This window comes from Ictalurus punctatus, chromosome 10 (assembly GCF_001660625.3).
Source record: "Ictalurus punctatus breed USDA103 chromosome 10, Coco_2.0, whole genome shotgun sequence".
NCBI classification, from domain to species: Eukaryota; Metazoa; Chordata; class Actinopteri; order Siluriformes; family Ictaluridae; genus Ictalurus; species Ictalurus punctatus.
The window spans coordinates 25,872,657-25,898,566 of record NC_030425.2 but is presented as its reverse complement, the minus strand read 5'-3'; the positions used below and the strand labels follow the sequence as shown (position 1 = coordinate 25,898,566).

Sequence of the window (25,910 nt, the reverse complement as noted above, 5' to 3'; positions counted from 1 at the left end):
TTCTTCTTCTTCTTCTTCTTCTTCTTCTTCTTCTTCTTCTTCTTCTTTTTCTTCTTCTTCTTCTTTTTCTTCTTCTTCTCCTTCTTCTTCTTCCGCTTCTTTTTCTTCTTCTTCTCCTTCTTCTTCTTCTTCTTCTTCTTCTTCCTCTTATTATTATTATTATTAGTAGTAATCGTATTAGTAGTAGTAGTAGTAGTAGTAGTAATAGTATTATTATTATTATTATTATTAGTAGTAGTAGTAGTAATAGTATTAGCAGTAGTAGTAGTATTAGTAGTAATAGTAGTAGTAATAGTAATAGTAGGCTATTATTATTATTATTATTATTAGTAGTAGTAGTAGTAGTAGGTTAGTATTAGTAGTAGTATTAGTAGGCTAGTATTTATTATTATTATTATTATTATTAGTAGTAGTAGTAGTAGTAATAGTAGTAGTAGTAGTAGTATTAAAAAGAACGTATTGAAAATTGCTGGATCAGGAAGCTGTCGCAAGGTTACAATGGACTTTAACAGGAAACATGGCGAGCACATCACATTAACAAATTCCGAAAGACTGGAAGTGTTGTGGAGCAACCAAGAAGAAGTGGATGTCCACGAGCATCCACTATGTATGGAGACTTTTGGGACATCCTGTAGTATTCTAGTATTCTTGCACCTGTTTTTATTTATTTATTTATTTATTTATTTATTTAAATATGTAATATTTAGAAAAAGCCAAAATTCCTTTGAAGTGCAATTGAAAAATAACAAAAAACTATAGATATGTTTCTAAGTAATTTATGTATAAATGAGTTAAAATGCAGCTCACAGTGTGAAGAGGTCTCTGTGTCCAGACCTGCTTTCATCCTGGACCTTCTCAGACGCAGTTACAAAGGCAAAGAGTACGCTTACAGAATATTTATTATTCATATTCATAAATGGGGGATCTAAACATTTGAACAGATGAGTATTTTTCTTCACTATTCCTATCATAAATGACATTTTTTGAGCAATTTTGTTTAAAAAAAAAAAAAGAAGAAAGAAACCTAACACTATAAACATCTTCTTGTACATTTCTTTGTATTGTCATAAGGATGTGCAAACTTTTGCATCCTGTAATTACTAACTAAGTATTTTATAAAATGATTGTTCTACATAAATGTATATATGGTTCTGTTTCCTGAATCTCATTATAAATAACATACTTTTACACCATGTGACAATTGTACTACTATAATAATGTGTGTGTGTGTGTGTGTGTGTGTGTGTGTGTGTGTGTGTGTGTGTGTGTGTTCTGCAGGTGATATTCTTTAGAGATAAGAAAAGGGCCTGTAGGGTCACGCTCTAACCTATAATCCCAGACATATGGAGCTTCCAGATGGTGTTCTTCCTCTAACAGAGAAAAACAGAACCTCATCAACTCCTCAGCGTGCCACGTGTGCGATTTTTACACCTCGTACAGCAATCAGGAACACGCTGTGTGTAAAACTGACTCAGACATGCTTGTCCTTCATGGCCTTTATACAGTGAATTTGATTTGATAACTTCACAATCAGTATCTGGTGTTTATGTAACATACACCATTAGTGCTGAGCTCTTTACATATGATTCGTTTAGAAAAATATCTCAAAAATCTTTTTATAGATTAATGTGCTGCATCTATAAATTGTCTTCTTGTGATGCCCTCATGTATGCTACATTTGACAGGAGGTCATAACTCGTGACCTCCAACCAGGAAAAACCAAAGAAAGCACCCTCCCCCGACTCAGGATTCCTACTCAGGACTTCGGGATGGTCTCTTTGACTCCGATTTCAAGCAAGTGACGTCAAATCTGCGTACAGTTTTATAAGTAAACAAAAAAGTGGCACTTTTTAAAAAATTTTCATGAGTTACACTGTATATACAAGTATTTGCTTTAGATCAATCAACATTCAGACATATTTGCTTGGTAAATCTGTAACAGACTATAGAGTTTGCCGTTTTGAGGAGGAAAGTATACACCGATCAGCCATAACATTAAAAACCACCTGCCTAATATTGTGTAAGTCCCCCTTGTGCCACCAAAATAGCTCTGATCCTTCGAGGCCACAAGACCTCTGAAGGTGTGCTGTGGTATCTGGCACCAATACGTTAGCAGCAGATCCTTTAAGTCCTGTAAGTTGTGAGGTGGGGCCTCCATGGATCGGACTTGTTTGTCAAGGACATCCAACAGACGCTCGCTCGGATTGAGATCTGGGGAATTTGGCGGCTGAGTCAACACCTTGAATGCTTTGTCATGTTCATCAAATGATTCCTGAACAAGGAACACATTATCCTGCTGAAAGAGACTGCTGACATTAGGGAATACTGTTGCCATAAAAAGGTGTACTTGGTCTGCAACAATGTTTAGGTAGGTGGTACGTAAAAGTAACATCCACATGAATGCCAGGACCTAAGGTTTCCCAGCAGAACATTACCCAGAGCATCACACTGCCACTACCGGCTTTCTTTCTTCCCATAGTGCATCCTGGTTCCATCTCTTCCCCAAGTAAGTGACGCACACACATGCACCCGGCTGTCCCCATGATGTAAAAGAAAACATGATTCATCAGACCAGGCCACCTTCTTCCATTGCTCCAAGGTTCAGTTCTGATGCTCATTTGCACATTGTAAGTGCTTTCCGTGGTGCACAGGAGTCAGCATGGGCGCTCTGACCGGTCTACAGCTACACAGCCCCATACACAGTAAGCTGTGATGCACTGTGTGTTCTGACACGTTTCTATCAGAACCAGCGTGAACTTTTTCTGCAATTTGCACAGACGGGCTAGCCTTCTCTACCCATGCACATCAACGAGCCTTAGGCGCCCATAACCCTGTTGCCGGTTCACCAGTTGTCCTTCCTTGGACCACTTTTGGTAGGTACTAACCACTGCATACAAAAGGTCCAGATGGCATCATTTTCGAACGCATGAAAGTCGAAAACGACGCCAATTTGATCTACAACTTCCCGCTTCTGAGGAACGGTGAATGCAGCAATACCAGTATTAAAGTGGTATTGCTATAGCTGCTGGAAATATATCAATATTGTGATACTTTACAATCATGATACACATTTCTTTGTAGTATTGTAGGACATTGTAGGACAGTGCCTTTACAACTCCATTATTACTCACTATAACAAATAAACTTTGAGGCTAAAATCAGTTTTTGTACTAATTGTACTGTCTAAGTCTCAAATTGAATTTTCTGAAACGTTAGCTCTGACAATAGTGCTGGCTGTAAGTTTTATATTAATGCACTTGTTCTAATACATTATTCCTTTCTATAGTAACAGGTCATTCATTGCGACTTGTATAATGGACGCTTCACATCACCTAAGATTAATAATAAACAGATTGAAAAAAAAAAATTGTGTTAGACATCTAAGCAGTGACATGGTGATGTTTTGTGTAAGGAGATGTTTCTTTAACGTTTATGGAAGGAGTCTCCAGTGTCAGTGCTTTGTAACACTAAGAGCTAAAGCTGTAAATTTAAATGTTACATTTTCTGACATGGGAGTCTGCAGGACAGAGAGTAATGTGGTTTCTCTGTAACATGCTACAATTTTTCCTGTTATCAGTTAAGTTGTAGTAGTGGCAGTCACTAACTTGTTTTGTTGATGTTCTTCAGCATTAAATGTAACTTTAAATGGACAAAAAAAATACAGCATGTTCTAGTATTTTTACTACTACTACTACTACTACTACAATTACTACTAATACCTACTATTACTACTACTAATACTAACACTGCTACTATTACAATTACTACTAATAATACTAATACTACTACTAATACTAATACTGCTACTACTACAATTACTACTACTACTACACTACTACAACAATTAATACTAATAATACTAATACTACAATTACTACTACTAATACTAACACTGCTACTACTACAATTACTACTACTACTACACTACTACAACAATTACTACTAATAATACTAATACTACTACTATTACTACTACAATTAATACTAATAATACTAATACTACAATTACTACTACTAATACTAACACTGCTACTATTACAATTACTACTAATAATACTAATACTACTACTAATACTAATACTGCTACTACTACAATTACTACTACTACACTACTACAATTAATACTAATAATACTAATACTACAATTACTAATAATACTAATACTACTACTAATAATACTAATACTGCTACTACTACAATTACTACTACTACTACTATTACTACTACTTCTACTAAAATTACTACTAATAATACTAATACTGCTACTACTACAATTACTACTACTAATACTAACACTGCTACTACTACAATTACTAATAATACTAATACTACTACTAATAATACTAATACTGCTACTACTACAATTACTATTACTACACTACTACAATTACTACTACTACTATTACTACTACTTCTACTAAAATTACTACTAATAATACTAATACTGCTACTACTACAATTACTACTAATAATACTAATACTACTACTATTACTATTACTACAACAATTAATACTAATAATACTAATACTACAATTACTACTACTACTATTACTACTACTACTACTACTACTACAATTACTACTAATAATAATAATAAATAAAACTATACTGTAGGTGAATAGGAAAATAAACAACTTCGCGTTGGGCCACATCACAGCACTCTGTCTTCGATTATTTTCCCTTAACAGCATACCCCTAAGTGTTCTATACATTTTAATCCTTACACATTACCATTCCCTAATTTCTTCATCTAGGGACTAATAAAGTATTATCTTATCTTTCAGATTTCCTTTCCACGGCACGCCATGATGTCAAAATGTCTCCATTTTTAAAACCGAGACATCGGACAAATCTTTAAACGGAGCAAAAACTGAGAAAATTACACTATAGATATAAATAGAAAAAACCCCAGTAAAAACATTGACACAGGACTCAGTAGAAGGCGGTAATGTTTAAAAGCATTTTAATGACATCGCACATATTTAACAGAGAGGGGTAAAAGGTCTACAGGTGCAGTTTCATACAGTCGGACTATAATGAGGTTACTATACGCCCTCACCAGCCCTGATGCTGCGAAAGGATTTCATTCCTATTAACGTTATTTCTGATTGTGCAGTAGATGATTTTCTTTTTTCTTTTTTTGTTTCTTCATTACATTACATACAGTGACAGAGAAATGCACACTATGTATCAAACAGCTGTATAATGTAGCCAAAAAAAAAGAGAAAGAAAATCATTATAATGAGTAGTGCTATAGCCAACAAGCAAGCGACCGTTTTATTTATTTTTTTGAGTAACTTTACCGTTATTTTATTCCAGTAAATGCTCGAGCTCCACTTTCCACTTAACATCGATGCTATAGTGTTTATAATACAGCTAGTTTTTCAATACTCTGTACTAGAATTATTTGAAACATATATTATGATGCAACTCAACAGAAGTGACCAAAAAAAAAAAAAAACCCTAAATAAGGAAAGGAAGGAAAATGTAAAAAATAAAAAATAAAAAGGAGTACTTTTCATATAGCATATAACATTCTTACATGTCAAAAAAAAAAGAAGTGGTTTTAATAAAGGACACATGACAAGGAAATGTTAATCGACCTTCATATTAGCGAGGAGTTCTACGGCTTTACAGCCTGGAATTGTTAAAAGGCAGGTTGGGCCATCATGGCGACTATAGAAGCGAATGGAATTTTCTTGAAGGTTCCTTCATATGGAAATGTCAGATTCAGGTTCAGAATCGCACAGTGGAATCGATTTCGTCAAAGCGTCACCGTCTTGCTCCCCGACAGCACAGAAAGAACGCAGCGCATCCCTCTGAGATAGCCTCACAAAATTGAGGAAAGCGGGGGGGTTTTGTTTTTTTGTTTTTTTAAATAACCAACCCATCCGAAACAACACAGTTACGTAAAAGAGTGATATTCATAATCAATAATTCAAATCATAGCTTTAAAATCGAAAGACAATAGAAATCGAACGGAGTAGAAAGACACATCTGGTCCTCGGAATTTCCAAACCTGACCCACGACACACCCTAGCTAAAAATCTTTCTTTTTACTTTTTTTTGAGAATTTTTTTTTTTATCATATTTTTTTTCTATGTAACTTTGGAACCCGATCAGAGGGACTTCAGGCACAGAGTGTGGCGTATTCGCTCTTCGGCTTGCATGCTGGAATATCACATGAGGTGAACAGATAGGAATGAGAGAGAGAGAGAGAGAGAGACAGAGGAAGAGATAAAAAGACAAATTTGATGAAAGCGAGGAAACGGGATGTCTCTGCTGCTAGGGGAACTGGTCTCTACTGCTTCTTCTTGCTGAAGAGACTGAAACGCTTCTCTTTGTCTTTCTCCTTGTCTTTCTCCCGCTTGCCCGGGCTCGACTCGGTCGTCAAGGTGACGGTTGCCGGGAGTGTGTGGGCACGGCTGGAGGCAGGAGTGCTCTGGTTGCTAGGCGTAACGTCAGACTTGTCCGAAGGGGAGGAGCCGCTGACTGCGTTCTGAATAGCCTGCATCCATGTGTTCATCTCCTCCTGAGAAAAGGTCACATGGGGAACAAGGGTGAGAGATCACACACACACACACACACACACACACACACACAGGGTATGTGCTGAACATTTCAAAGATGTCCAAATATCACAGTTTCCTCAAACCTGTGCTTTGCTTTCTTTCCTCGAATGGTTTCTCGAAGGGTTCTTTGGACAATTAATTGGTTTTACCTTCACAATTGGAACCCTCAAGAGTTCCCTTAGGATAAAAAAATGAAAGAATACTAGCTATGCTACATGGAACTTTTTTTTTTTTTAAGAAGTGTTTATCGAAAGCATTTTCTCAGTAGGAAAAAACAAAAACGGTTTGAATGTGAATGTGCGGTGAAAGTGGCTGATTAGTGTAAAAATGTTAAACAAATTTAGTGTGGAAATGTTAAACTACAAAAGTTGGAAACATGGCTCGGACATTAAGTAACCAAAATGGACAATACGGCTTTACGATGAGACGAAGAACTGGGAACCAGCAGGGAGCCAACAGACAAACTCATTAAGCACCAAAACACAATACAGGTGCCCACTATCAGGTAACACACCACTGATAGGACAGGGGAAGAGACAGAACTAGAACGGAAACAAAGCACATGACAATGTAAAAATGACATGAAAGCAACGCTTGTTGTGCTTAGAACCATGTCATGCGCTCAGGTGAGGAATTTGTGACAATTTGTTAGAGGGTTTTAACTTATTATACAAAAAAAAACTCTTTCTAAAAAAATTTTTTGTAGGATTTTACATAAAAACTTTAAGGTTTCTCCAGAGAAATAAATTGAGGAATGCCAAACAATTTCAGATTGAACTGTATAATACAATATACTACAAACAACAGATTTAATTGACTAATAATTCACACTGTAACCATAACAATGCTCTTACCAGTTCTAGCTAATATCAGCTAACTATATTAAAATTAAGTTTCCAAGCTTCCAACACTGCAGATCGTGGATATTTTGAGATGATGTGGGTTTTAATTTTTTTTTTTCACTGTCTGCCACAAGGAGGCACTGCTGAGCGATTTTTACATGTTTAACCTTTGATCTGAGAATTCAAAACGGTGCCTTACGTCATCTTTGGCTTGGAAGAGATACTCGTTTCCGTTTGTCACTCTGTAAAGAAGGAAAAAAAGAATCATGACAAGAAGTCACAACAAATTGCTCATTTTTTATTGTAATTTCTTTTTAATCACTTCAGATTAGCGCAGGTTTGGCTCACCTCAGTTTGAAGACGTGCTTCTTCTTCTTGTAGTCGATGGCGACCTCGCAGACGGCGTCTTTCAGGCTGACGGGGATCTCGTTGTGGTACGGGATGCCCTGCCCGGCGTTCTTGTTGTCTTTGTAGAAGCCCATCTCTTGGTTGTTGATAACGCAGTACACGTTATGCCAGGACCTGGGAGAGATTTTTCAAACGGCATTTTTGAAATCAGCAAAACGTTCGCCTCAGTTCTTGAGCGAACTCCTACAATCCTCGTTATACTGTACAACAGCTCTGTCGAATTCTCCAGTCTGATTGGTCAGAAGGTGTTCTAACAATAGTTCTAATAAAAGATGTTCTTTCTGTATTAACAACTTGCAGAGAAACTATTATAGCGGACGCACCACATAAACAGATTAAAATACGTGTGTACTTGTTGATATGGTGAAGATTTATATAAGGAGATAACTTTTATTAAAGGAGTCTCCAGTGTCAGAGATGGAGACTGTAAGATTGTAACAGTCGGTGAGTACGTTTACATGGACAACAATAATCCGATATGAACCCGATTAAGACGATACTCTGATTGAGAAACTAGCGTGTAAACAGTGATTTCTGATGACCTTAATCCGACTAAAGTCATACTCGAAGTAAACACAAATTGAATTAAGACGTGTGGAGTATTCCTGTTTTAGTCGCATTATGGAAGTGCGTTACAGACATGTACACACCTTCATCACACGATTAACGTCGTGTGGGAGTTTTCACCGCATTTAGCGACAGGACACGTACACACACGGCAGTGCTCAACCGTTTGACGGCAAACAAGAGAGCACGGCTGCGTCCGTAACCGCGTACTTACCTGCTATATAGTAGGAGAAATACATGTATCTCTATATACTATACAGTAGGTGAAATACACGCATCTCTATATACTATGTAGTAGGAGAAATACATGTATCTCTATATACTATGTAGTATGAGAAATACATGTATCTCTATATACTATGTAGTATGAGAAATACATGTATCTCTATATACTATACAGTAGGAGAAATACATGTATCTCTATATACTATACAGTAGGAGAAATACATGTATCTCTATATACTATATAGTAGGAGAAATACATGTATCTCTATATACTATGTAGTATGAGAAATACATGTATCTCTATATACTATACAGTAGCAGAAATACATGCATCGCTATATACTATATGGTAGGTGAGTACACGGTTTGGGACGCAGCCCATGGTTTCAAGCGGTCGTCTATTTGCACGTACAGCATGACAAATAATTAACTGCGCTTGAAGCTTTCGTAAAATTAGAAATGAAACACCCAAAACTGTACACGGTTCCATAACGAAGAGGAACTGTAAGTGGATACGTGAAATTCTGGAGGGAACGTCGGCCGGCGTGGCGCGGGGACTTAATGACGTGTGCCTTTAATCGATCTGTGTTCTATAACATGTAAAACGGGGACAAAGGAATATTCTAAAATCCACTCATGTAAACATGAGTGAATCAATCAGAATATTGTCTTGTTCAGAATAAGGTCAATAATTACATTACTGCTCTCCATGTAAACGTAGTCAGAGGTAAAGCAGCATAACATGACTTAAGAGAGGAGAGGCTAGGGAGAGGGAATGACAGTTTACAGCTGCTATAATGTAACCGATATCAGGAAGTAACTTATTTCATGGACGTTCCACAACATTAAATGTAACTATAAATGGATAAAAAAGGTCTTCTTTTTTTTTATTAATAAAAAAAATAAATGTTAGGGCTGGCAAATTGCTGTGGTATAAGAGCAATAAAATACTTCATGCTGTCATTAAATATATCAGTAATTAACATTGGGGTGCTTCATCACAACATACCATCGTTGATTGTTTTCCAATATAACAATATGCACATGATTTTTTCCCTTGCAGAAGACATGATGCAAATTTCAGGAGCTGTAACTAACTACACAACCATTACTATGAGTTTCATTACTAGTTACTGAATAGTTAATACTACAGGTTTAAGTGGCTAAATTTCCATCCGTGAAGAAGGTGGAGTTACCTGTTGGATGCCTTCTTGTTGTGGCCCTCAAACTCATGCTTGCGGTGTAGGAAGCCCTCCAATTGGGCGGAGGGAGACTCTTGACTTTTGGCCGGCAGGGTGGACGATTGGCTGCCCTTACCGCGTCTGCCTGAGCTCGGGGATGGGATGGGACTCGGCTCCTTAGAGCTCCGCTCGGGCACGCCGTTCACGATTTCTCCGTCCACTCCGTCCTGAGATAAGACAGAGACGCAGAGAGAGAAGAGCAGAGAAAAGTTTACACACTGCTGAGGGGGGCGTGTCTGAAGTCACACAGCTCTGACATGACTGCTACTTAATGCTAAGAAGCTTCTCCGTTTTTATGGACCACACAGACCTCAAGAGTCCCAGCTACTTGTTCTCCTCTGGCTCACAAAACCAAGCCTCATGAATTCACAGCTCAGTTCTTGAGTAAGAGCTGAACTTAACCCCACCCCATGTGAGTGACCACACCCTAAACTTTGCAGATGTCTTAAGAATCTTGTCCAAAACATGCATAATTTCGTGTGAATCCCTGCAACCAATCATGAGTTAAAGCTGTTTGAGTACTTGAGCCAAGATTGCTAGGCTGAGTGTGTGTGTGTGTGTGTGTGTGTGTGTGTGTGTGTGTGTGTGTGTGTGTGTGTGTGTGTGCGTGTTTAGGATGTAAGATAATTCACCCGTGGGGATTCCTGGTCTGACGGCAGTCCGTTCTGAGCAATCTGCTCTCCTTCTCTGTGGAAAGACGAGGAACTTTTATGCAGAATTAAAAACAAACAGAACTACTGAACGTCTCACAAGGTAAAAAAATAAATAAAATAAATTCTTCTACAGTGAGTTTGTGAGCATGATTACCTCTGCTGTGCCTCGATCTCCTGCTCCGGCTCTGGCGTCGGGGGTTTTCTTCTTCTCTCCTCTTCTTCTTGCCTTCTTCTCACTTCCAGTAACTCCAGCTGAGAGAGGAAGAAGAACAGGTCAAACCGATTTGACAAGCAAACACACTTTGCTCATTTCCCCATCTCCTTTGTACGAAGAGGAAATTCACTTCCCCTTATGAAAGAAATCGTTTCTTTCTGAAATTGTAGCTGATGATACATATGATGTACATATTGAAAAGGAAGGCTAGAAGGAGAAACGCTGTGACCGTAACTCTACAATCGTGCAAGTAAATCTGATTATTATAGAAGAGGAAGTACTGGCTATGAGGAAGAGCGTGTATTGCACTCATTTCAGTCACAGGTCACGTTACTTCTGCTTTCGAGAAAACATTCCTCACAAGAGCGTTCCTTTCCGATAACGGCGGCTCCGACAATACGACGCAAGTCAAATTCTAACACGCTATCGTTTCTACAGTAACGGATCCTTCACTGGGACTTGTACGCCCGATTCTCCATATAAACTACGCTTAATAAGCGTAAAACGTGTCGTTATTTAACAAAGACAAATGTATTATTTTTAATAATACTAAATATGGTGAAGTTTTTCATGAGGAGATGTTTATTTAACATTTATGGAAGGAGTCTCCAGTGTCAGCACTTTGTAACAGGCTTTAGGACGTCTTCGGTTTTCCAGTTTCTCAGCAACATTCTAAGTAACTACAGTATAAACTGATCAAAAGTATCATGTATCGTTCTTTAATTAAAAGATGTGAATATTTGGCGAATTGCAGTGGTATAAGAGGGGAAAAAACACTTCAGGAGATGCTGTTATAGAAAAATAATCAACTTCAGGCATCACACAAGACCGTTTTTGAGTATTCTCCTATTAAAGCACAGTACTAAATAAATAATAATAATAATACCAAAGATGAAAATGATTTTTCTTTTAAATATAAAAGAATATAAAAACTAATTAAAAAATACAACTGATTCTACTCCTTATTATTATTATTAATTATTAGGATATTAGATATTATTATTAAGAAAGTGTTGTACATGGAAAAAATGGCACAAGAAATAAAACAGCATAAGACTTGTACAAAAATAAAACAATAAAGCAGCATAAAAATAAAACATCCAGACAAACAAATTGTGACACAAAATTAAAAGTACAGGAAATACCCCAGACTGTCACCTTTCAACTCTGCTCAAATGCCAGCATGTACAAGTAGGTTATAATTCGTCATAATTAATAATGAAATCAATATTATTATTATTAATAATAACAATAATAATAACAATAATAATAATTAGGATGATTTTCAATGAAAAATAATAGAAAAAATAACCTAGTTCGAGCAAACGAATCTCTATTCTGACTGAAAGCTAAGCGGGTAACGTAATAATGAATGATCTCCTATGGCTTTAATCCCTTCATGAACACAGTCTGGTATCTCTGGTAAAGATGTGAAAATGTATAAGATGCATACATGATACACCATTTCACGCACACACACACATTTACGATTGCTGTGGGAAAAAAAGTGCGCTAAAGTGACTAAAAGTAATGGAGTGTGTATCTCACCGTAGTCAGCCTCTCCAGCGCAGAGAAGCGTTCCTCCCAGGTAGCAGCTGACTTCTCGAATGCCTCGTGCCTCTTGATCAACTTCTCCACCTCGTCCACACTCTGACCCACCTCCTTACTGGACAGGTACGGCTCCTGACCCAGCAACCACGCCTCGGCTACCCCCGCGTCCCTTGAAAACTGGTGCACTTCCAAAACTACACACACACACACACACACAGAATAAAGGGAAGTGAGTGCCAGGATGAGTAAAAGAGAACATACCTACACACACACACACACACACACACACACACACACACTTCTGCAAACTTCTGCGTTTCATATCATATTGGAGTGAGGAACATGACACTGAGCTAATAATAATAAAAGTGAAAGAGAATGCGAAACTTGATTTTTTTTTAAAAATGGTTTGTTCCACAATATGATTTCTGACTTAAACAGCACATCTGGATGGGTGGGTGGGACGACGGTTCTATCAATTTAATCAGGTCAATAGGAACACGCCCACTTTTCCAGCAGCCACGGTTCTGGAAGTGAATTTTCCCTTTCGTGATGTCACAGTGTTATTTTCGATGATTATTACTATATCAGAGTTATTACGTTTCACGAAGCGATCTGTTTTTAATCCCACGATGCAAGAGGGTCTGGTGTCAATTCACACGTCACATATCTCCATGGAAACCACGGGTGGGTTTACCTTCGGGATTCTGGGTAATGTAGTACTGAAGTGTTATGCTAATTCTGAATTAAACGCTATTTTGAAAAAAGTTACAATCAGACTTGTGGGTTCTATGAGAGTGTATACTACTATTTATATCATAATGTCATAGCTCATGGTCTAATCAGGTATTTTAAAAAAAAGAAAGCGCTAAAAATCAAATGATTTATGGAAAAAATAATGGCATATCTACTTCCTGAACCTCACTTTTGAGTTTGATTGGATTATAAAATATGGGCGTGTCTTTGCTGACTGGTTATTATTATTTTTTTGTGAAAGTCACTGCACTTTAGTGGAAGATTACAGGAAAAAAATAATTTTCTTAATTATGAATTATGAATCTAAGCACTTTGGTGGTTCTGATTTCAGGTTATCATTAAAAACAATGAGGCTTAAAATGACAGATATATCTATCTATCTATATATATATATATAAACTTATGCATATGTAATATTTTATACATAAACCTATGATTCAATGAAATGTTTAATCAGTCGAATTTTCCAGATATTATGAAGATATTATGTTTTCATGTCAAGTTTCTTGGAGCTCTTACAAAATTGCTCGGAAGGTTGTGTGAGCAACGTTCTATTAACATTAGTGAATTCTTCGAATCTGCTGAACATTCTCTGTTAGCTATAGGTAAGGGTTAATCCACAGACAACTGGGTGTGCGTTACGTGATTTTAATGCACGACACGGAGCCACAGAACCGCCCGATGCCAAGCGGAGTGCATTAAAATAGCGTAATGCACAACCAGCCGTGGATTATTAATTTTTGTTAGTTATTTTATATACGGGTCGTCAGATCTGTAAGTCATACTTAGAGATAAAGTAGTGCGATAAGCTTACATTTATGCGAATGAATTATAATAAATAGTTATTAGAGAGAGAGAGAGAGAGAGAGAGAGAGAGACTATGTTACTATGGTTACAATTGTTTATACGCAGCACGTTAATTTACCACCTGTGCACCTGTGTTTGAACACACACCTTCCAGCCAATCAGAATCGAGTATTCTGACATACCATGGTATATACTGAAAATATCTAATGCTTAACACAAGTTGTGCTTTTTTCCAATGACAAATGAGCACGTCATGTTGGAGGAAACGAGTACGTGGGACTTACTCAGTCTTAGCCACTCCCATCTGTCCTCCCATTTGTCAATCATTTCTTTCCTCTTGTCCGTCAACTGTAGCAACTTTTCTTTAATCTGTGCACAAGATGCAAGTGAAAAACGATTATTAAGTGTACTTGCAATCGCAAGTGTAAGAACGGAAACACCACAGTGGACTGTACAGTACAGTGCTCCATTTTATTTCCATATTTAGAGTGCGCAGGCTTGTCCCTCACCTCATCTGATGCGTAGTGTTTGCGTGCCAGTAGAGACTTGCCCAGCTCGATGCAGGCGGTGAAACTGTCGTTGCGCGCATCGATCTCGGCCTTGATGCCCTGGTGGTTGTTCATAAGTAGCTCCACAGAGGAGACGTCCCTGCAGCAACCCAGTGAGCAGACACACGGTCAAGCGAAATTTAATTTGACCCATGAACCCAAACAACACACGTTGTATATGTCGTGACATTTCAGGACGTACATCCAAGGATTATCAGGATTATACATACAAGTAATGTATACACTGTAGGTAGATTTACCAAGAATTTTCTACACCTAATAATAAAATAAAAGAAGCACACAGCTTTTCCTACAACCCCAATTCCAAAAAAAAGTTACTTATAAAAAGGTACACTTTTTTTTTTACACCCAAGCATCTTACTGACCTGTTGCCAATGAACCTCAATTAGTTACAAAATGTTCCACCAGCTGTTTCTCTTCAGTGACACTTTACTTTTCCAGCCTTTTGCTGTCCCCGTCCCAACTTTTTTGAGACGTGCTGTGGCCATCGAATTCGAAACGACCTTATTTGTTTCTTAAAATGCTACATTTTCCTCAGTTTAAACGTTTGATATGTTTTCTATGTTCTACTGTGAATAACACATGGGTTTATGAGATTCGCAAACCGTTGCATTCTGTTTTTATGTACATTTCACGTGGCATCCCAACTTTTTTGTGCAGAGTCAGCACAATTCAGTCCTCACACTCACCTGGGATTCTCCTGAGCCTCGATGAGACGGATGACGTCCTCCATCCAGAGCATGAGGTCACGCACCATATTGAAGAAGCGGAACTTGTCTCCGGTGTCGAGGAGACGCGCCCTCCGTCCTTCACAGGCTTCCAGAAGGTTCCGCCACGCGTCCAGGACTTCGCTCTCCCTCCGTTGGATATCGTCAGCCTTATCGCCGGCATACGCCGACTGCAAACGTGTCGCGTCGTCCTGCAGCTGCCTGACCTACACACACACACACACACAGAGAGAGAAAGAGAGAGAGGAAATGTGACATCTGAATAAGTAGTGTCATAATCACAGCAGTAGGTTCAAGCTAATTCATTCTATTAAAGCCTTATGAACCTGCGTCCCCAGTGCTTGAATGTCGTGTTCAAAGGTGGTGTGCATCCTCTGGAGCGCCTCCACCGTGTTCTGGTCTCGTCCGAGCTCTTCCGGAAGCTTCTTGTGCTTGTCCAGGATGCGGCTCAGGATCTCCTTGACGTCGTGGTAGAACTTATGCAGCTCGTAGGAAGCCGCCAGGATCTGCGTGCGAGTGTCGATCAGCTCCAGAAGATCCGCCCAGGCCTCGTTAAGCCCGTCCTTCCACTCGGCGACGGTCGCAGCGTCAGCGTGGCCGGCGTTGATGAGCTCGTCGGCCATCCGGTTTACACCGTCCACACGTTCCTGACCGATGTTCCCGGTGTCGCGGGCGAACTCACGGAAACGTTCCTGCAGCATCTGAGAGAAAGAGAACAGATCAACTCCGGCATTACAAAAAATGTGTTGTTATTTAACAAAGGATAAAAAAACGTAAAATAATCGTCGATAGGGTGAAGCTTTCGTTCGGTGCAATTATTTTAAGTAAGCATAATAAAAATGAAACACGGCCGTCCTGGACATCCAGACAGACAGATGGAAAGGGGAAAAAAAGTTAAAGGTGGAGCGCAAATCATTGATTCTCCTGCAGGCTTACAGTGACATGCTCGTAGTCCTGGCCCAGCTCGTGAGATCCTGCCACCACTTCTCTCTCAGCGATCCACTGCTCCAGATCGTCCACCTCGCGGTTCAGCTGGAAAAGACGGAACCTCTCGTCCAGTTTTCCTCTCCTCTCCTCCGACAGGTCCTTCAGTCCTGCGTACAGCTTATCCACCTGCGACTGCCGCATGCCTATTCTCTCACTGCAGAGCCAACAGACACACACAGGAAGCATCAGATACATTCAAACGAATCCAAATCAATCAGGTAAAAATGACTCATCTTTGAACGGGTGAGAATCAGAGTATCTGTGTCAGATCCCAATTCCGATTCGACTCCTTCGAGTCCTTCGTTAGGGTGCAATACTGGAGTATTGGCAATAAAATGAAATAAAGTTGTAAATCTTATACTCACTCACTAACCTTTGATGCCCATGTTCATGAATCATGATTACGTTTTTGTAATATAATATTTTTGTCATTATTTTTTTACCGACACTCAGCTGCGACCTGATTGGCTGGAACATAAAAACGCGCTTGACATCACTCTACACTTTAAAAAAACCTAAATATACTCTATATCCTTTGTAGCTTGGAAGCCGGCGGCTGCTACTCATAGTATCGACGTTAAACGTGCACGCTTCTGAAAAACGAATTCTGAATATGGAAATGAGTGCCTTTAAATTCCAAACTTTTCCAAACCTGTTCAGGAAACCTGCGTTAAAACTCTAGGGATTGTTAAAAAAAAAACCTCAGTCCTCCATCCAAGTCCAAGATCAGTAAAATATGAATTATTAGGCTTTGTAAAATGACCGATTGCTATAATAAATCAGGATGTGGGGATTGAGATGAGGGAGGCTGGTGTACCTTTCGGGGTGATTGTCAGCCACCAGACCACGGCTGGTCTTGGAGAGCTGATGAACGGTGTCGGCGTAGTCCTCCATCGCCTGCTCTAGGATCTGGTGTTTCTTCAGCATGGCTACGGAGCTCTGTTCATCCTGACAGAGAAACAAAACACGAGCGATCAAACAGCAGCTTAACCAGCTAATAGCTTTAGGATCATTTCGTCTGGATGGGATTATAATAAATTACAGAAAAACCTGCTTGATGTTTAACCACACGGTCACACCAGGAGATGTTTCCCACAAATTTGCTCTGCATCATACGCTCATCGTGTGCATTTCTATCATGAGCTTACTGGTTGCCGTGGTTTCATTGGTAGTACTTACTTCTGCGATATGCAGCTAGTTACACAATGCTTGGAAAACCATCCAATTCAGCCACCAATCATGTCGTTCCATGTGAAATGATATTCCTTGCTTTTATTTTTTTTTTTAGGGAGGAAAATCACTTGTGTACTAATTCCATAGCATGCATTGTGCTCTAGATGCCAGTACCAAATCTCCCTGCAATTCTCACCTGGTGTCCCACTGAAGCTAAGCAGGGTTGAGCCTGGCCAGTACCTGGATGGAAGACCTCCTGGGGAAAACTAAGGTTGATGCTGGAAGTGCTGGAAGTATTAGTGAGGCCAGCAGGGGGCACTCACCTTATGGTCTATGTGGATCCTAATGGGTCCCAGTATAGGGACAGGGACACTATACTGTAAAAACAATACGGTCTTTCGGATGAGGCGTTAAACCGATGTCCTGACTGTCTGTGGTCATTAAACATCCCAGGACACTTCTCATAAAGAGTAGGGATATAACCCGGTGTCGTTCTCTATCATGGCCTCTGAATAATCCCCATCTCTGACTTGGCTACATCATTCTCTCCTCTCCACTAATAGCTGGTGCGTGGTGGACGTTCTGGCGCAATATGGCTGCCGTCGCATCATCCAGGTGGACTCTACACACTAGTCGTGGTTGAGGAGACCCACCGTCATACTTTGAGTGTCTAGAAAAGCGCTATATATAAATGTAAGGAATTATTATTATAATTATTATTATTATTATTATTATTAGATGTGGATTTGAGTATTTTAGCAAACCGGACTGGAAAAAATACTGTGACTGAGCAGTTTAATACAAATTTATATATAAAAGTATATTTCAGTTTTCTATACATGCCATAACCAGCACACTTGTCACTTTCCCCGCCTACTTTACACTTCCAGCAGTTGCTTCAAACTGTACACACCTTAGCTTTCTCCTCTGACATCATGTAAAGCTCCTGTTCGCTCATCCAGGCCTCCGCCTCGGCCGCGTCGAAGTAGTACTGCTGCGCCTGATGGGCCTCCTCCAGCCGCTCGTGCCGCTTCGCTGTCTCCTGGATGAGGAGGTTCCAGAGGTCCTGTAGCTCAGCGAGACGTGCTCTGATAGCCTCCACGCTCGGGGTGTCCTCCGTCACGATGCTCTCGCTGCGCTCGAAGATGTCATCGCAGCGTGGCTGGTGTCCCTGGATCTCCTTCTGCAGGGTCTGAATGAAAAAAAAAAGCACGATGTGGTGGAAGTGTGTGTCACACAGGAAGAGTAGCAGTGATGGTGGGTCTGGAAGGAAGGTCTGAGCGATATCACGAGGAAAACCGAACGCAAAGGTTTGATTGTTCAGCAGATTCTAACGTGTGTGTTTCGGTACAGCTTAACGGCTCACCTGGTTCTTCTTGATGAGCATCTGAACGGTCTGTAAGTTGTGCCCATGGTCTGTTGAAGTAGCCAGAGGCATCCTCTCCTCAACCCAGAGCTGTGAAATGAAGGAAATGATGTCATTAATGTCTCACACACTTACTCAAACACTCGGTCGTTAGACCGTCAACCGACGAAGGTTTGACTCACAATTTCGTCCTCGACGTCACGGTTGAACTGGTGAATCTCCCTGGAAGCCATGAGAAAGTTCTTCCTCTTCTGAAGAGGATCGAGCAGCTCTTGGAGCTTCTTCTCCACCACCTCGCGCCGCCCGTCCACCTCGTCCGTGTCCTTGCCCTCCTGCTGCAGCACGTGAGCCTGCGACTGAAGTTCCTCCACCTCCCTCTTACGCACCTCCACCTGCTTCTCCAGCATCTGTGCAAGACAACAAGCTTGCTTTACATTTCCGAAAGCAGTCACCGAATTCCGTAAATCTGGTGAGATGATTTGGATTATTGATACTCTCATGTCTTATATTGCCAGTTAAAAGTTTGTACACCTTGACTCAATATGGACTTTTCATTATCTAACTGAACATAGGGAAATATATCTATAATTTTGCTTATATTAAGAAATACCTTATTCTTAAAAGAAGTAAAAAGATCCACAAGTGCAGTAAATCAGAGTACTGTAAATTAAAAAAATACATCTGGATATATTTTGTATAATCATAGATAATTGATACTAGATCGATTTTTCCGTTTCTATTTTTCACTGTTTTTATTTTCGTTTTATTGAATTTCAATACTTTCCCCAGGACTGGAAATAAGGACGTATCATTAAATTCCATGATTTTGTACTTCTAAAGTAGATTTAAAAGAAAAAAAATTGTTTGATTAATTACAAATATAGTTGGATTAATTTGAATCCTTTAAATGCCTGGAATCTACTTTCTGTAAATTGTAAACATTTTTTAAAAAACTGATTCATGCACAAACGATTCAAATGATTCAAGTCTTGTTTCAACTTTGATTCAAATGATTCAAGTCTTGTTTCAAAAATATCATCTCCGCGTCCTGCTGCTCTGCACCGTGCGATGTTTTCTCTAATGACGGCAAATCCGAGCCAACTCACGAAGCTGATCAGTAGGTAAAAACTCAAACTGTGCAGCGCAGTGGGTTTCCAAGACCGGCGATAATAAGAAGCTTGAGGAAGTAGAAATCTTACACAAAAACATTTCAAATGCATTTCAAGCACTTTATATTTCTTTTATAACAATTATTGTACAGGGATGCAGAGACTTATTTGCGTTTAAACTTATTTCACCTCATGTTTATCCATATCTATATATTTGATATATTGCTACAGTATATGCTCATATGCTGTCACTTCATGCGTTATGGTCACATGACCTTTTCACAGGCGGTATACTCTCTGTGCACCCTTAGCAACCCATGGCGTTCTACATACAGTAGCTATCAATTTTAAATTAGCTCGAACTGCAGACTTGAAACAATGTCCCCTCTGCTCGTACCTGTTGTTTCTTCAACAGGATGTTGACACTGGTTAGATCTTTGCCGTAGTCGTCTGATTGGATCTGACCCTCCAGACCCGCCAGCCATTTGTCGAGATCGGCGCAGCTCTGCGTGAACAGCTCGGCCTTGTTGGCGTCGAACAGGCACTGCGCTTTGGTCTGCGTGGTGGACTCCAGCTCCTGCCACTGCGTCTGCAGTACCGTCAGCTTCTCCTTGACCACGGCCTCTGTCTCAGGCTTCTCTGAGACCAGCTGCATCCCTTCCTACAGAGGCGGAGAGATGGAGGGAAAGGGGTTTAGGCAAGATGCTACATTTTTATTATGTATTACGTAACAAGTCGATTTTTTTTTGTAAATACTAAAGTAAATGAACTACCTCAGCTAACTAAATCCAACTGATTTGATTATTTTGTCCTCAGCAGTTTAAAAAAAAAAAAAAGAAAAAAAAAAAGGTTCTGGATGGATTCTGCAGGTTGGTCCTGGATTTCAATTATAATAAAAATAATAAACTTACGATCCAAAACATTTAACGATAATAACTGTTAGAAAATATAAATAAATGAATTAGAAACATAAATAAATGAGACAAAAAAAACTAAAATAAACCAAAAAAAATTTTTTTTTAATTCCAAAAACAAACAAATAATTAATTTAATAATGTTCGTGCATGTATTGTTTTGTCATGGTACTTAGATCACAAGACATAATCTGTTACTATACATCGTTGTTACACGTCTTTATTATACACGATCATGTACCTGTATTAATAAAAGTATTACTCAATAATAATAATATTATAATAAAAGTATTAAGAACTGAAATGTAGATAATGTGCCGTTGAAATTAGTCAGCACGTCCATTAACACACTCGACCACTAGGGGGCACTTGCTTTCCTCCAGCTACCCTGGAATGAACGCATAAAGGCCAAAAAAATGAATAAAATAAAGATGAAGGATGAAGGGAGAGATAACTGTGGAGCGGTACTTGGCTATCTCAAACCTCAAACCATTAAAGATTCATCTTAATTTCTGTAAATCTCTAAAAGAGGACATCGCTGCTGTTCCACTGATGTTTGTGTTTGAAGTCTGTGTTCCTTAGCGTTACTCATCCACTTTGGCTTTGTCTACCACTGACCTCACACACTCATCTGAGGCATGTCAGCTAGCCAAAAAAGTAAAGCAATTAAACCAATTAGACTAACCTTCTCAATCTTTTCCAGCCACTCTTTGTTGGACTGGAGCTCGGCCATGAAGGCTTGGTGCTTGAGCCACTTGCTGTGCAGGTTTCTGGCCTCGTCGTACGACATGTCCTGAGCCGTCAGCATCTTCTCGTTTATCCACAGAGACAGCTGCGGACACACACAACAGAAAGGAGAAAGCTTAAGCAACAGGAGGCGCATCGATGCTCGCAGATGTTCATCAAAAGCGTGTGAAAGACTTTTAAAGATACAGCAGCTGGTATACAAACACATGAAAAGTCCAAACTGTGTTCCCATAGCGTCTGCGTATCAATATGTGCTGGAGTCCTCCTTAACCTCGAAATTTAGCCGATTAGCCAAGACATGTCTGGCTAACTGTTTAGCATTGTACAAACTACATGTCTAAATCATTAGACGTGCATGAACAAACACGAAGCGCTATTTCTAAAGTAGCACTATTTCTACATAAATGTATTTGGATGATATTATAGTTCCAATTTAATTAATTTCTTTACTATTTTATAGAAACTGTTTAACGTATAATTCCGACGTCAAACTTTGGGCCACGCCTCCTACCCGACTCTAATAAAAACGATTTGGCTTCAAGATGGACCTATAAGTGTTCTTAGCTCTGTGACATCCTTTTGTTCAGTTTTATATAGACAAGTTTGTCAAAAACCACATCAGAAAACACTAAAATATTGAACAACTTAAAAGCACTTGAAGCATAAAGAAAAAATAACGTAAAGTAAAGTTCATACATCAAACATGTCTTGGCTGAATGATTTGGCTGATGTCACGTAAATGGGAAGAATTGTTGAAATTTCAATATGCAATATGCAGTATGTGGATCTGTACCTCCTGGCAGTCCTGCAGGAACTTCTGTAGGTCTCGGTTATCTTTAAGTCTCATCAGGAGCTCCACAGCCGCCTCACGGTTCTTCTTATGTCTGCAGGGTAAAGGTTTCAAAGTCACGAATTCGTTCAGTCACAACCGAGTCATCGTTAGAGTACGCCGTAATTTATCATTGGGAATTTAACGGTGCATTAGGTAATATTAGCCTTTTTTTTTTTCAAGACTAGGTCTCTAACGGTTAGGTGGGTTCAAAATTTAAATGATTCCCGCCCATGTTAATGAAGCTCCGCCCCCGGGATCTAGAGTAGAGTGACTGACTAAAAAATAAAATGACTGACAGCAGGCGCATCCAAACAAGTTTCCGCAGCGACTTTATACACTTATCCATTCGACTACACCTTTAAATCCAAAAGTTACTTGAAAATGTATGCAGGGAAAGTTAGGCATATTCAGAAACGGGTTACGCACATGCTGAAGTTGAATTTCTGGGCTCCCTTTTAAGAATATGCAAATCACCTGTGTGTTGTTGACGCATAAAAATATGGACTGAAGGAATGTAATAAAAAAAGAATCACTTCATCTATAAACAAACCAGTCGTTTATTTATAGACATTGGACATTACAGGGACTGTTAATTAATCATGTCATATTCATATGTTTAATATTGGCCTCAAATGGCAGTCTATATTTTCTGAGTGTATTTACAGCATAAAACATACATTTCAGTGTGACGTAATCGTGTCAGACAGTGGTACTGTGTCTCACTCGAGCAATTCTGCATTCGAAAAAAAAATCCAGTGTTAACTCTCGCATAATTTCTGAGTTTCTTTCACTGAGCTCTGAATACAGCCCAAACTGTGTAAAGCTCAGGTGAATGAAGAGACAAATTCAAATACATTTTAGTTACTCGTCAAAAGCCATTACACGAATTCTAAGAGAAAATGAATATGTGTGTATTTCTATAACCTGTCATCAATGGAAGTTGCTCTCTCCTGAATCTTCTCAGCGTTGATGTTTCCGTCACTGGCCAGTCTGCGTCCGGCCTCCACCACGCCGTTGATCTTCTCCTCATTGGCGTCCATAGTGGTCATGAAGTCCTCTTGCTTCTTAATAGCAGCTTCTGCTCCTTCTAGAGTGGTGGGCATCTCAGTGTGGGCCAACACATACTCCTGCAGAAAGAAAACATGAGATTAGGAATAAAAATGTTTTTCTTAGCATTTTAAGAAACGTGAATAATATTTTATATGAAAGGTGTCTATGGAACACACATAACGTCTTAGAGAACTGTACATAAGGTATTTATAAAGCTTTTCATATTTTACTCAAATGTGCAAACATCAAAACATTACCTGATTGTTGAGGAAGGTCTCGGCCTGCTTAGTGTCCCTGAGGAACAGTTGGTAGGCGTGAGACTGGGACAGGAGGTTCTGACGGTTCTCCCACATCTTATGCAGCTCGTTCCAACCGGTGTCCAGCGCCTGCAGCCGCTGCCTCAGGAACATGTGCTGGGCGTCCGTCTGGCCTTGGGTCACCATCTCGCCCATGTCCCGCATCTTCTGGTAGTCCTCTTCGTAATTGTCGATCTCGTGCTTGATGCCTTCGTGTTGGGCGAGAAGCTTCTCAGCCTCGGCTAGGGTGTTGGGCATGTCCTCAGAGGCGATGGCCGTTTGCGTGCGAGACAGCCATGACTGGAAGTCATCCAGCTGGCGGAGGAACTGTTGCAGCTTGCTTGCTTCACCCAGAGAGGCCTCGCGGTTTTGCAGAGTGTCCTTCAGCTCTTCCCAGACACCGCCGATGTCCGCCAGCCTGCCCGTGATAGCCTTGGCTTGTTCAGGATGCTCAGCTGCCAGACGCTCTGCCTCTCCACGCAGGTCACCCAGTTTGGCCTCGATGGCGGCCAGGTCCCGCTCCATCCCCGTCAGCTTGCGCTGCAGTGCCATGACTCCTGTCAGGTCATTACCCAGGTCCTGAGTGGACTCGATCACTTTGGTCTTCTCACGGATCCACGACTTGGTCTCGTTGCAGTCCAGGTGATAGTTCTGGACACCCAACGCTGAGTGCAGCGACTCCTTCTTCTGGTCCACCAAGTCTCTGAACTGGCTCCACCTACAGAGGAGTATTTGTGGATATTTACATACTCAGTAAATGAACTGTGAACTGTTATGTTATGATACCAATAGTTTGTTGGTTCTGCCTTTTACACAGAAAAGGCATTAATAATATAGGCATTTTTTTTTAACAATATATACCTTTTTTTGTCAACTCATCTTCATTTAAATCTTTCAACCGTGTACTGCCGCTTTAATTCAGCGCAAGTAGCATGGCAAATTTTTTTTTAATTTGACTCAATGCCGAAACTCCCGCTTCACTGCTGCGGCGTCCGGTGTAAAAGCACTCGTTCATTAACATGCGGTACGGAGATTACAAACTGCAGTTTTGTCATCATTGTCACCCAATTCAAAGTAATTCAACACAAGAGACATCTTCTTTACACACAGCACGAATTCGATGTGTTTTCCCGCCCTCTTTTGATCGACAGGATACAATCGGCCCTGATCGTCGGATGTTTTTAAACTATCGGTAGCCGATAGCGTGAAAAATTGCCTTTATCGGGCGATACCGATTATCGGCCAATACATGGGTGCATCTCTAGAAACTACCAACTTCGGTGTGCTAACATTAACTCTGCCTCGGTTGGTTATTTTTTCTATAACAGCACACCACCAAGTTTTATTCCTTACATCTTGACACCGCACACAGGGGTCGAAGAGGACAAAGCTGTCATTAAAAAAAAACAAAAAACTTCAATGAAATATATTTCAAAACACATTTAGTCAAATCTCGTTTTAGAAATGCCGATTTCAGGCACATGGATATATAAGAAATCATTAGAGGATCATCTAAAATGGACCGGTTTGTACGATTTAGATTTACCACAGAAGACAGACTGAGCTGTGGGAATTTTTTTCATTCTAAGTATTTTGATGTGTTCAGCCTATTTTGACTCGTAGCACGTTGACATTTTTTTACATTCCCGAGCAATTCCTTTTACTACGATTACTATTCTGAAGCACTACCTTCAGCAGAATTGATTTAATTTAAATATGCTGTTGGCTGTAGATTGTGTGTCTTCTCTACATTTCTATATCTCTGCTTTGTGATGATGTCACTCATTAAAGCATATTGAATCGCACTGAACTGAACTGAAGGTGTATATTTGATCACACTGTTTAAGTTTAATGTGCACGTATGTTCGTGTGCAGTACGGACCTTCGGTTTGGCCAATGTGTTTTAAAAAAAAACAACAACATTCTTTTGAATTCTGAATCCTCGAGATAAATGTTGAAACCTGCCTGGTGTTCAGTTTGTCCTGCTGAGCCTTGATGTCCTTCTCGCTGGGGTGTCCACTGTGTATCAGCTGCCGGGCGATCTGATTGACCACAGCGACACGGGACGCCTGGTTATTCATCTCAGGCTCCAGACTCTCGAACCTGGAACACATCATTCATTTACTTGGCACCGAAGATAAAACTGAGAATGGAGCTTGACAAGTGCATATTGGATTCATTGTTGAACTGAAATGAAACTGTCTTAGTTGCGGAGCCGCAAAGGAGCCGAAGAGCCTCGGTTCTGGCTTTCTCGTGACTCTGTGTGACTCAGCAGGGACATCTGGTGCAATAAATGCTCCTA

The 25,910-nt window shown here is 39.8% G+C and overlaps 1 protein-coding gene across 2 annotated transcripts in view; it reads right to left on the bottom strand.

Annotated features, from left to right (window-relative positions):
• Positions 1–4,947: 4,947 nt before the first annotated feature.
• sptbn1 (spectrin, beta, non-erythrocytic 1) overlaps positions 4,948–25,910 on the bottom strand; it is an 83,782-nt gene continuing 62,819 nt past the window's right edge. For both annotated transcript variants that reach the window (XM_017477948.3, XM_017477949.3), the window contains 22 exons: positions 25,574–25,711; positions 23,570–24,326; positions 23,187–23,389; positions 22,224–22,314; positions 21,369–21,515; positions 20,167–20,430; positions 18,843–19,067; positions 18,661–18,750; positions 18,208–18,486; positions 16,939–17,069; positions 16,071–16,275; positions 15,461–15,835; positions 15,096–15,340; positions 14,347–14,485; positions 14,122–14,206; positions 12,272–12,468; positions 10,664–10,761; positions 10,489–10,543; positions 9,812–10,023; positions 7,764–7,937; positions 7,615–7,657; positions 4,948–6,533 (listed from right to left, as the gene is read on the bottom strand). In XM_017477948.3, coding sequence (XP_017333437.1) covers positions 6,303–6,533; positions 7,615–7,657; positions 7,764–7,937; positions 9,812–10,023; positions 10,489–10,543; positions 10,664–10,761; positions 12,272–12,468; positions 14,122–14,206; positions 14,347–14,485; positions 15,096–15,340; positions 15,461–15,835; positions 16,071–16,275; positions 16,939–17,069; positions 18,208–18,486; positions 18,661–18,750; positions 18,843–19,067; positions 20,167–20,430; positions 21,369–21,515; positions 22,224–22,314; positions 23,187–23,389; positions 23,570–24,326; positions 25,574–25,711 — 4,384 coding nt within the window. In that variant the 3' untranslated portion in view covers positions 4,948–6,302. The remainder of the gene's footprint in view (positions 6,534–7,614; positions 7,658–7,763; positions 7,938–9,811; positions 10,024–10,488; positions 10,544–10,663; positions 10,762–12,271; positions 12,469–14,121; positions 14,207–14,346; positions 14,486–15,095; positions 15,341–15,460; positions 15,836–16,070; positions 16,276–16,938; positions 17,070–18,207; positions 18,487–18,660; positions 18,751–18,842; positions 19,068–20,166; positions 20,431–21,368; positions 21,516–22,223; positions 22,315–23,186; positions 23,390–23,569; positions 24,327–25,573; positions 25,712–25,910) is intronic.